General features: G+C 44.8%; 1 protein-coding gene across 1 annotated transcript; it reads right to left on the reverse strand.

Annotated features, from left to right (window-relative positions):
* Nucleotides 1–6,812: 6,812 nt before the first annotated feature.
* Nucleotides 6,813–8,613, reverse strand: LOC123168327 (uncharacterized). The gene is made up of 2 exons (XM_044586200.1): nt 7,967–8,613; nt 6,813–7,131 (listed from the first exon to the last, which is right to left on the reverse strand). The coding sequence occupies exons 1-2, from the start codon at nt 8,153–8,155 to the stop codon at nt 6,901–6,903; spliced, it is 420 nt and encodes a 139-aa protein (XP_044442135.1). The 5' UTR covers nt 8,156–8,613; the 3' UTR covers nt 6,813–6,900.
* Nucleotides 8,614–12,192: the final 3,579 nt, after the last annotated feature.

The following is a 12,192-nucleotide window of genomic DNA, read 5'->3' on the forward strand; positions in this document are numbered from 1 at the left end:
CGGGTTGTGGATCGGCGAATGTTCGGATTGTAAGGTTCGGTGAGCATCCTCCTCGTGGGGTCATAATCTCTTATTTTCCATTTTTCGGCTGCTTGCAGCTAGTTATCCCCATCCGTTTATCGATCCTACACTATGAAGATCGGACCTCCCCTTGAACACCCTCTTCTCCGAAGATGATGTCGCATCATCTGGTATTCAGAGCAAGGTTTACACGGTAGGATCTGTATCCTTTTAGCTAGATCTATCCTTTTTAGTTTGGTTTTTTCCCCGTCCTAGAGTCCAAAGCCAAAAAGCCACAAAAAAACCCAAGCCTGTGTTTGCCGAGATCTAGTTGTTTGCTTTCCTCTTTTTGTTTGCACCAAGTTCTATCCAATGTTGTTGCTATTTTCTTTGAGTCCTGTTGGATCTGTTGTGCTTCAAAAAAAAGAGAGAGAAAGAAAAAGAGTGAAAAAAAGCAAACAAAAAAGAGAGGAAAAAAAGAGCCAAAAAAAGAGAAGAGAAACTGCTGCGTAGGTGTGCAATCTTTTTCCGTTGGGTGAGGAATTTCAGAAGTTATAGTGGCAAGTGTTGCAGCTCAAACGTGGTGCAAGGATCTACAATTTTTTCTTGTTCATTTGGTTTGCATCGATTGGATCTCAGCACTAGCCCTCCCTTTTTACCCCACCCAGATCCACCTAGAAACCGTCAGCTTCCTTCCTCGACCGTCCACTCCTGATTTGCTACTTCCGCACAGCCGCCAAGGAATCATTAGAATTTGGGTAAGCAAGAAGGTGAGCTGAGTGTTTTCCACATATATTTTTCTTTTGTCCACTTGTTTCCAAAAGTTAACATGATAGGATCCAACTCGAGTGTACATGGACATCAACATGTGGAAGATGATCTCCCAAAAACTCGCGCAACACTTGGTGATATGATTGAGGAGAGTATAGTTGCAGCTATGCGAAGGATGTTCGGTGGTCGTCTTCCTATCGCGGGTAATGGGGATCAACATCAACACAGCCCCGCTGCCTCGCTGGCCGCCGACAACCGGCAACATCAAGAACACAACGATCGCCATGTTGGTCGTGGAAGAGCGGGAGGAGCTGCTGCCCACGGCGCCCCTGCTGTTGGTGCTGAACGGAGGCGTGGCGACTTTGCTGCCCCCTGTGAGGGTGGGCTGCATGGAGGAGAAGCTCGCGGGCGAGGCCATGACCCCCGCGGGTTTGCTGCTGATCACCGGCGACGAGCAGCACATGATGGTGATGCCATCTTCCTTGAAGATCTCTCCGAGCATGGTGACGAAGATGAAGGCATGGCGAACTACGAACCCTACTCCCTGCCTCTCCGTGGTGCTGCTTTTGGTCGCAATGGTCATCATTACGATCGTCGTGATCAGGATGATCATGACAACCAAGCGAGAGTGAAGCTACATGTGCCATCATTCACGGGAAAAGAGGATCCGGATGCATATATTGAGTGGGAAGAGAAGTGTGATCAAATCTTTCGCATCCATAGGTTTTCTGAAGCCAAGAGAGTTGATCTTGCTGTTATGGAGATCTCTGGTTATTCTCTTACATGGTGGAATCAGCTGCAAGATGATCGATTAATATCGGGCAATAATTATATCCGCAGTTGGACTTTGATGAAGCAAGTCATGAGGCGCCATTTTGTTCCATCATACTATGAGAGGCAATTGTACAAGAGATTGCAGGGGCTCACTCAAGGTTCCCGCACTGTTGAGGAGTACTATAAAGAGATGGAGGTGCTGCTAATTCGGACAAGAACCAGTGAATGTGATGAGGCGAAGATGGCGAGATTTTTACATGGGTTGAATGATGAAATATCAGATTTTGTGGAGATGTTTCCTTATGATACACTACAAGATGTGGTTCATCAAGCTATACGAGTAGAGAAGAAGAATCTGCGTAATGGTCGTACTCGTGCTTTCCAAGGCCGCACCACCACCCGTTCCTGGCAGCGAACACAACAGCCATATGGTTCTCAGTTTGAGGGTGCACCACCTAGACACCCACATACCTCGACGGCTTCCTCACCTGCTATTCGCAATCAAGATAAGAGGTCATCAGCTACAGCAGGAGTATCCTCCACTCCACCTCCAGAAAAGAGTTCTACACGCAGCACGACATTCAATGCCACAAGTGCAAAGGAAGATGCCATATTTCTTCGGAATGTCCAAGCAAAAAAACTATGATCATCAATGAACGAGGTGAATGGGAGTCTGAAAGTGACCCTGAAAGTGGAAATGATGAAGTGGGAGAGGAGCAAGGTTGGGAAGTAGGAGGAACTATTTTGTCTCATGAGGAACTTGATGGAGAAGCGTTGGTTGTATGTCGTTCACTTAACGCCCAAGTTGTGGAGGAGGGAAAGGGGCAGCGGCATAATCTTTTCCACATCCGTTGCCTTATCAACTCAAAGATATGTCGAGTGATTGTTGATAGTGGCAACTGCAACAATATTGCAAGCACGGACATGGTCGAGAAGCTTCAATTGCAAACAAAACGTCACCCACACCCATACCGCATGCAATGGTTGAATGATTCTGGCGCAATTAAGGTGATTAGCAGCATGCAAATACCAATTTTAGTTGGGACATATCAAGATGATGTTGAGTGTGATGTGGTGCCAATGCACGCTTGTCACTTGCTTCTTGGACGACTGTGGTTGCTTGACCGTGATGTGCAAATCAGCGGGCATGCGAATCGCTTATGTTTTGTCCATAAAGGAGAAAAGTTCACTTGGCTGCCCATGACACCCAAGGAAGTCTATCATGATGAGATGAAAAGAAAAGGAAAGAAAAAGGGAGAGAGTGATCATACACAACGAGTGAGCCACCAACATAGTAAGGGAGTGTTTTCACAGCCAAAAACTCCATGGCCAAATATGACCAAGCCCCGGAAAAAATCGGGATTAGTTATGATGGCTAGAAAAAGGGATATGCGGGAATTGAGAGAACCTAATCCTCCATTCCTTGTACGCATGTACAAGGAAACTTTATTGGCTGCTAACGACTTACCCTCAACTCTTCCTAGTGTGGTATTGGATCTTTTGCAGGGGTATGGGGATGTGCTTCACAAGGAGGTGTCACCCAGATTGCCGATGAAGCGAGGCATTGAACACCAGGTTCCGAGCACCCCGCTTCCAAAAATTCCACATATTGAGAGTGCTAAGAGGGGTGAGTTGAGTGACTCCACCAAATGTGAGAAAGAATGTCCATTTTTCAAAAATCCACATATCTATTATATAATTAAAACAAGAGTCAAACAAGCCATCACATTGATCCACACAGGTTAAATTATCTAGATCGTTAGTTTTAGATATTGACGTCTGAGATTTAAAATATGTGAACGTTACAAATATTGTTACGTTGTACAAAATAGTACAACATGGCACGTACAAATAATGGGACATATCAAGTCGGATGTATATACAAATAATAATGGAACATATATCCCCGCAAAAAAATAATAATGGAACATATATGTCTTGTCTTCTGACTCATGTCTTCCGATCGAATCTATACGAGACAACCGCAAGCAGAGAGTCCGGGTCCAAGTCAACCACGAGCACATGGAAATTACTTTAAAGACTACCATGAATACACGACATGCAAAGGGAAAGCAAATACGCCTTTCTATTAATGGGTAAAAGCACCACACATACATGACGCCAACACAGAAACCGAATACGTAACCACACCTCACGTGCTCGCCATCCCAAACTGATCATGGTTTTCACACAAGAACACACCAAGAAGTCAACCAAAATAGGGCATCGAACACCCACCAAGAAAATCAACGTTCGCCAGTATGCAGCAAGCAATTCGACGCCTGGCGCCACCAAGAATATCAAAATCGGTCGGTATTGCGGCGCAATGACCGGACCAATGCCAACAAGAAAATTGAAGTCAACAACAATGCCACCAGATGTGAAACTTGAATCCTGACGAAGCCACACAACTGCTTCACATGACATGCAACTCGAGTCCGAGGAAGTCACGCCCAACGATTCTCACCTGAATCATCATATTTGGTTATTATTATTAGATAACTCACTTATTCCATATATACACTTCATAGGTTCTTTATCAATAGACAAGTATTTTTCTGTTACTTTTATAGGCAAAACGCTATGACGTACATGAAGCTGAGTGACTTGTAACAATAGGAGGAAACTAGAACATTCAAGTGGAAGTAATGACAGTGGAATTCAGACAATCCTACAACTCATGAGCTTATTGGCTTAGATAATATATTAATGGATGAATAGGTATATTATTTATAATATAATTTTAGTTGTAATGAAGACTTTTGACTAATTAATCTTTCCAATTGTTATAATAATTATAATGTCCAAATCTACAGATGCCATTGGATTACTCGCACAAATGAAGCATGTGGAAACAAGAATGACAAGGCAGAACCCACAAGCTTCATCTATATGTGAGATTGAAATTCTAATACCAGTGTAAATGCATGCCTCAAAATTTTAACTAAACCTCCTCCATTTTAGCACTAACTTTTTGGATTAAATTTTTCAAGGGTTATAAAATCAGAGTCGTGGGGAAGTTTGCTTATTGTTTGACAGAGGACATAATCGACAAACCAAACTGTCCTTATTGTGTGACCACAACAATGGTGCAGAATTTCAATGGTAAGTCCAATAATCTTACAAAGTATTCTATTAATTAGAAAAATTAAAATAAGAGTTGTAAATCATTGTTGATTAAATATGTTGTGTGTGCCTATAGTCAACAAGTGCCACAAGAATATATACAGAACATGACATACCCGAAAGGAACTTCTTGACAGGTATTGAACATTATCGGATTTTTAGCCAGTAATGTAAAAAAACTCTTAATTACTAAATATTTTTAGGTACTCGGCAGAAGTAACTTCACCAAAAATGCTCGAGATAGATAGAGTTACTCAATGAACACTAGAAGATCAAATGTTTTACAAGAGAAGAACATTACGAGACCTTACTAGAGGCACGGAAACAACGTAAACTGGGTAATGCATATCAGAGTTACAAAAGATGGCATCTTCACTTTTCGGGGATGATGAGTCTCTGGGATCTGCAATGATAACATATCAGTTATAATGGTACCATATCTAATTTATTCACATCTCTTAATTTATTCAAAACTAACATTTAGTTTTGGGGTACTTTTAGGACTTTGTATTCAGAGCAATAGATACAAATAGATCAGTTACGAAAAACTATGCAATGGTGGCACATGCCATGTAATGATTGTTACAAACTGACTACCAGGAAACTGCCAAGTAGTAGTATTGCAAAAGTTGTGGTATATATTCAGAGAGGGTAACACCTCGATAAGCATATTACCAATATGACTAAGTACTAGAAGCTGCACCTTATTTGACAAGAAAGCTGCTAGATTGCCTAATACACCTGTCTCTAACTTGCTGAACTCACTGAATGGGGATCAGAAGAAGCGCCAAAACAGATTATACAACAATTATGTGGAAGACATAGCTTTCAATTCAAGCTCAACTGTAGTAATTTGACCTTCCGCACACAAAGGTATGCAGTAAAAGAATAGTTGGATAAAACTGAGGGGGCAAAGGTGCTTTTAATTCTTTTCAAAAATTAAGCACTGTGTTTCTAAGTTCCCAACTGATTCATCTTATATATGTTACCTACAATTTGATAGATGATGAAGTGAATGCCTTGCTAAAAAATGAAACCAAAAATTCAAACATGCCAGATAAAAGGCGATTGGTTTTTTCAACGTACACACTTCTATATTTTTAGAAACGTGTCAATTTTTTAAAATGTATACTTATTTTGTAGTCGCGGAATATTTCTGAAACCATAAGGAAGAAGACAAGTGCCCAGCTGGATGAGAAAGTAGGCAAAGCAAAGCCTAGGAGAACGATGAAGTTATCCAGAAAATTACTCGATTAGTAGGTTATCAATTAAATAGTAAGGCAGACTCTGTATTTACAAATATGATGTATAAGAGTACTCGACAACAACCATGATAAGAAGGATATACTTATTAGATCGTAAGGGTGTGAATTTTAGCATTATCATCACGTGAGCTCAAAGGAGACTCAGAGATATTGTACTATCAGATGATTCAGAGGATGAATACATTGAGACAAGTGTGCCAGAAAGAAAGGAAAAAAGATGCCCACACGAAGAAGATATCTACTAAAGGAAAAAAAGAGAAAGGTTTGACGATTTAGAATCAGAAGTTCGCTGTGGCAAAATAAAACCCACTGTTACTGACACCATAAGTAGAAGACAAGTGCTCAGCTGGATGATAAAGTAGGCAAAACAAAGCATAGGAGAATGATGAAGTTATCTACAAAATTAGTGGATTAGTAGGTTATCAACTACTCCCTCCGTACTAAATATTTGTTTTTCTAGAGATTTCAACAAGTGACTACATACAGAGCAAAATGAGTGAATCTACACTATAAAATATGTCTATATACATCCGTACGTGATAGTCCATTTGAAATCTCTAAAAAGACAAATATTTAGGAACGGAGGGAGTATGTATTTACAAATATATTGTGAGAGTACTTGACAACAACGATGATAAGGATATACATATTAGATCTTCCCTACCATATGGACCACCTACAACACATATAAAATTTCAACTACTATATGTCAACTATAACATATGAACTAAATTACAGTTGACAAACGAAAGCCTTCTTGCTAGGACATGGTAACAAACTAACAATAAATAAAATATTACACTTTACGGTGCTATGGAGGAACCAAAGACATAATCTGCATTAGGAAGGATGCTTATCAGTAGCACTTACATTTGGTAGGCGTCCGACAACACCAGCAATGAGGACTGAGTGGTCGCCCCAGGCATTGCTCATCCTGCTGCTATTTATTTGTCCCACAATCTTCTCATGTGAATCTGCCTCCATTACCCCCATACCTCTCATGCATAGCCGCAGTTCCACCGTCTGTCACGTGCCTCAGATGCAACCATTCTCCATTAGCCTGCCTTGGCCAATCATTATTTTGTGCCATATGTTGCCCTGGCACCAACAAGCTTAGACTCAGAAAAATGATTCCATCCAGGAAATCGACCAACCGGTGCTCCATGCTCAGCGAAATCCCTCGCCGCTCATTGATCTGAAGAAACCCAAAGATTATATACACTAAATATGTGGAACAAGTCTTATATTTCGGTTCATGCTCAAAAATAACAATCTCATCTTCTGCCTGATGATAGGCTTCCGATGTTGTACTTCAACGATACTTTAACCAAACTACAAATAAATCTTTAATGTAAAAGGCACCACCTACAACACATGTAAAAAGTCAACCATTGTATGTCGATTAACACATATGAACCCAATTACAGTTAATAAATTAAGGCCTTCTTGCTTGGACATGGTAACAACAAATAAAAGAATAAAAGACTTCTAGTGCTACAAATGAACTATATAAGACATAATCTACCATTTGACAGCAAGATTCCAGAAGCCAGAAAAGAGAACGTGCGAGTAGCTACTACAGATGCCTTGCATTTATATGTTCAGCAATATAGCATTGCCTCTACGTGGAAATTAAGATGCAACAAGCAAACAAGAAGGCTAGCGGCAGCCGGCAGGTAAAACCACTGGACTTAAGAACTTAACCTGCAACAGGCGTATGCATGTCTCATATCAGGCCGATGCTTTTGCTACCTAGCCCAGCAAATGTGCATGTAAATCTCCGTTTTTATTGTCAAACAAAAATTACATGCAAGAATTGCTTGCTAGGTTGAGATCAACTTAATTTAGAGAAATCCACATGTTTGCTTTACTCTGTTCTCAATTGCAGAATTCAGAGGACAAGTACAAATGCCGCTTTCCACATGGAAAGTTGTGATATGAGTAACATTAAACAATGAAATTATAAAAACTAATTCTGAATTCATTATAATTCCCTTCAAAGAAACCTGTATGATTGTAGTAACACTTACAGATTGTAGGAGTCTGACAGCACCACCAATAAGGGCAACAACTAAGCAGCCGCCCGCAGACGCTGCTGCTGCTGCTATTCCCTCCTCTATGAGCTGCCTCACTGCCTCCTCCATGGTGCAAGATCCTGAACCTCCGGCACAGCCGCTAGCCTCCCCCTGGTCAAACAACGCCCGCGTCGTCCTCCCCATGGGCGACTCAGGCGGCTAGAAACCTAGCCGCCGCCGCCGGGCTAAGCCCGGGGGCCGACGGCGGTGGCGGGGGATCTCCTCTCTCGCGCGTCTCCGGGGTGGGGAGGACCCCAAGGCGTGTGGTGGCGCGACCGATCTGGGATCTGCGGTGCGGCGGATGGCGGCAGGCGGCGGGAGGCCGGCCCGTCCACGGACGGCGACTGCTTGGCGCGGCGGAGGCCAGGGCTGCGGGCGCTCCGGATAGCCCTTTGGGCGGCGGCGGCGGCTGCGGTCGACGGCGGCCGGCTTGGCTGCGGCGGCGTGCATGCTGCCTTCAGATCGACGACGGCGGCGTGGAGGGCCTGGTGGTCTCGTCGGCGGCACCTACGATCAGATCTGTTCTGACCAGTGCAGCCGGCGGTGGTGGTCATCTCTTCCAACAGAGGTTGGCGGCCTAAGGCTGGGTGTTCGGATCTCGGGATCCGTCATCTGGCACCAGCTGCGAGTCGGGGAGACGTAGTTGCCGGTGAAAACCGAGCCGACGGCGGGCGATGGCGGCGTTCCACGTCGTTACCTTGATGAAGGCATCGTCATGTGACTACCGTCGACCCACTCGTATTGCTCCGAGGGAAACCCTAGGATCTGGTGTTCCAGACCGGACGATGGCGGCACTGCGGTGTCGTTTCTCTTTTGGGAGCGTCGTTTTGTGGAGCAGCCCTGGAAGTCAGAGGCAGGAGGTGGAGCGGCTTCGTCTTGCACGGAGTTTCGGTGGAGATGTCAAGTCATGCCTGACCGACAGGTGCTACGCTTGGTCATGCCTTGTCGGGAGGTGCTACGCACGACAGATCTTCCAAGGGCTTCAAACTGTGTCGGCTGGTGGTACGTGGCAGCATGGCGCCGAGGTGTATCAGTGGCGACTGCGACGTGTACAGCTGTTTGCGCGCAGGGAGGAGGTGCCGTTGGGCGCCGTGGTGGCATCGACGATAGCTGGACCGAGCAAGGTTGATGCATCAGTACAGTTCTGAAGATGGAGCGATGGCAGTTGGCGGCGGCGGCCTCCGAGAGCACGCCGGACCAGTGTGTGCCCCAGACCCGGCAAGTGGCTAGGTTGGGGTCTCAGGTCTTAGATGTTAGGCTTGTTTGCGATGTCTGTTTGGTATTAGGCCCAAGCTATCTACGCCCCTTCATCAACTGAATAGGTGTAGCGACAGTTTGTTGCTTAGACGGCGGCTTTAGTCTTAGTATTGTATGACTTTGTAAGGTCTTGCGAGAATAATTAATAAAGTGGCCGTATGCATCGCCAAGATGCAGAGGCCGGGGGTCATCTTTCTTTTCTAAAAAAAACCGCTAGCCTCCAGCCATGACAAGTTTGATCCACGCATGTGACGCACTCACCCAGCCATGCGCCACCAAGGATTAAATCCCCCACTCGGGAAGCAAAATTTGAGGAACATAAGCTTTCTGTCCCAACGCCAATGGCCTCCTCGGCGACCACCCTCTACCTTTCCAGCTTAGCGACGGCGAGATGCGTCCTCGCTGGTGGGTGGCGCCACAATCGCAACTCGAGCAAGCGCCCCAGCGTAGGTCAGACATCGATCCCCTCCTATCAGCCGACTCAATTACGTAGAGCCACTCAATTTGGTCACGCGAGAGCAGGCTCGATCTATTTTTTTCACAAGACGGTGGAGAAGAGAAGGAGAAATGGGATTTGTTTACCCCTACGACGTATCCATTCTGGGAGGCGGTCAGAATTCTGAGGGGTAAAAATGAAATATTTGGTCCTTAAAAAATGAATGTATTTAATACTCACTCCGTTTCATACATATACTTTTTTTTTTAAAGTCCAACCTCACAAACTTTGGCCAAGTCTGTGAAGAAAAAAATTTACATCTAGAATACTAAACATATCACTAGATTCATCATGAGATATAGATTCATATATTTATATATTTTTTATTATAGATATAAAAAGTTTTTTCTATAAACTTGATTAAAGTGTATAAAATTTGACTTCTCAAAATATTTATACGCGGTACTTTTTTTAATGTCGGCAGAAGAACTGCGAAATTCATTGATCACAAGAAGGTGTTACACGAGTTCTCACGGGAGGAAAGCATTGCAAAGGGCAGCGCAAAAAAAAGAGAAAGAAAAAGAACCCGTCGACAGAACCACAAACCCAAGCTCTACCATCAATCGTGAACACCATCGGAGCCCTGCTGGGGATCGTTGCAGAAATTTAAAATTTTCTACGCATCACCAAGATCAATCTATGGAAAGACTAGTAACGAGAGAGGGGGGAGTGCATCTTCATACCCTTAAAGATCGCGATGCGGAAGCGTTACAAGAACGCGTGTTCGACGAGTTTTTGTGCACGGTTGCATAAGAAAATATTTATTTAATTGAGTTTTGATGCAGGCTAGACGTGCCAAGGCAAGGTGTTAATAAAGGCAAAAATGCTATTGCATGGTACATGCACGTACGTACTGTTCATGCATGGTGCGACTACTACATGTTCATGCACACACACGTCTTGGCCACGGGTTATTTTAGTCTAAACGCATACCTAGCTTAGACACATATACATATTTATGTATTTGAATACCCGCAAGCTCGCGTTACACATCCGAATACCCGTTTGTATGCATATATCATATAGATACGTATTCGAGTGTGTACGGCTGGCCGGTGAGCACGACACGCATACTTCTCGGAATACCCGAAATACCTAGCTAACCATGCATGTACGTGTATCTTCTTTTTGCTGTTTGATTTGAATTGAACAGGTACATGAAATATCCATGTTTTAGCGGGGTGCAAACTACAAACAAGTACAAAGCTGGCTAATTGAATCGTTTGCTTGGCAAGTATAAATATTTGGGTGCGTACAAGTACATGCCTATAATCGGCAGGAGAAGAAAATATGGAAATAAGTGCAACCGATGCTCCAGAATCACCTAGATGGTCAGGCGTCGCATAAGCAAAGTATATACGAGATTTTTTTTTGTCCTTTTCTTCGTGCAGGTTTGTGCGTCAAGAAAAACAACAGAAGGAAACCTCAGCGATGGGGCTGCGCATTAAACATCCATCCAACCCTAGCTCCTCCAGCCTATAAATACTTGACCAGGGCAAGGCACAAAGGGGGAAAGGAGGGACAAGGCATCCAAGAGAAGAACCACGCAGGAAGGAGACGCGTCGGTCCTTGCTGCAGCGTCGAGGATACATAAGAGAAAACACGAGGAGCTAGCACGCAGCGGCGGCGGCAACGACGGGCTGGAGCCAAGACCTCACGTACGCAACAGAGGGGAGAAAGAAAACATGCAGAAGAAGACGCACCCATGGCGGCAGCGTTGAGGATGAGCGGCGGACGCGCGTACACGCCGGCCGCAGAAACACGCGTGTGGGAAGATACACACGTAACCATGCAATGATCTTCTTTTTTCTATGTGTTATCTATTTCGCAGGATGCCTAAGAACACCCGAGGAGAGCTGAGGCACGGGAGCAAACCTACGTACACGCATCCATCCATTAAGAAGGAACACACGAAGATACCTCACGCAGCAAACCCTACGATCTAGAGGGAGGCGCTGCCTCAGCGGCCGCGGCCGACTGACGCGCCATGGTGCCGAGCACGTTGTCGAGATGGCGGTTGTGCACTCGGGCGATATTGCCATGGATAGCAACTGCATGTGTGCATCTATGGTACGTATAATATATTTTTTAAGCAGATCGCAGGAGACGCGTCCATGGCAACGGCATCGAGGACGAGATGCACCCATGGTGGCAGTATCGAGGATGACACGCGCTTGCGGCGGCAGAGTGTGCGCGGGACACAACGTTCTTCACCTAACATGTGCAATGAAGGTGGCATACGACGTGCCCAATAAAGATGGCCGCGGACGATGCGGTGCTCTTTTTGTACCAGGTGTTGTGGAGGCGGCGGATGACGCACACAACGGAGGTTGCCTCGGACGAGCGGGGCGCTTCTCGTACCATAGGGCAACTCCTACTACGCCGCCGCCGGAGACGACTTCATCCCACCAGGAAACGACACCAACAC

The sequence above is a fragment of the Triticum aestivum genome, chromosome 1D, assembly GCF_018294505.1.
Source record: "Triticum aestivum cultivar Chinese Spring chromosome 1D, IWGSC CS RefSeq v2.1, whole genome shotgun sequence".
In the NCBI taxonomy this organism is placed as follows: domain Eukaryota; kingdom Viridiplantae; phylum Streptophyta; class Magnoliopsida; order Poales; family Poaceae; genus Triticum; species Triticum aestivum.

What these genes read in the sequence shown, in the direction of transcription:
- LOC123168327 (XM_044586200.1), bottom strand. Translation starts at nt 8,155, where the DNA reads ATGGGGAGGACGACGCGGGCGTTGTTTGACCAGGGGGAGGCTAGCGGC. An exon ending in CTGTCAGACTCCTACAATCT is followed by an intron (nt 7,132 to 7,966) that starts GTAAGTGTTACT and finishes GGGTTTCTTCAG; the next exon opens with ATCAATGAGCGGCGAGGGAT.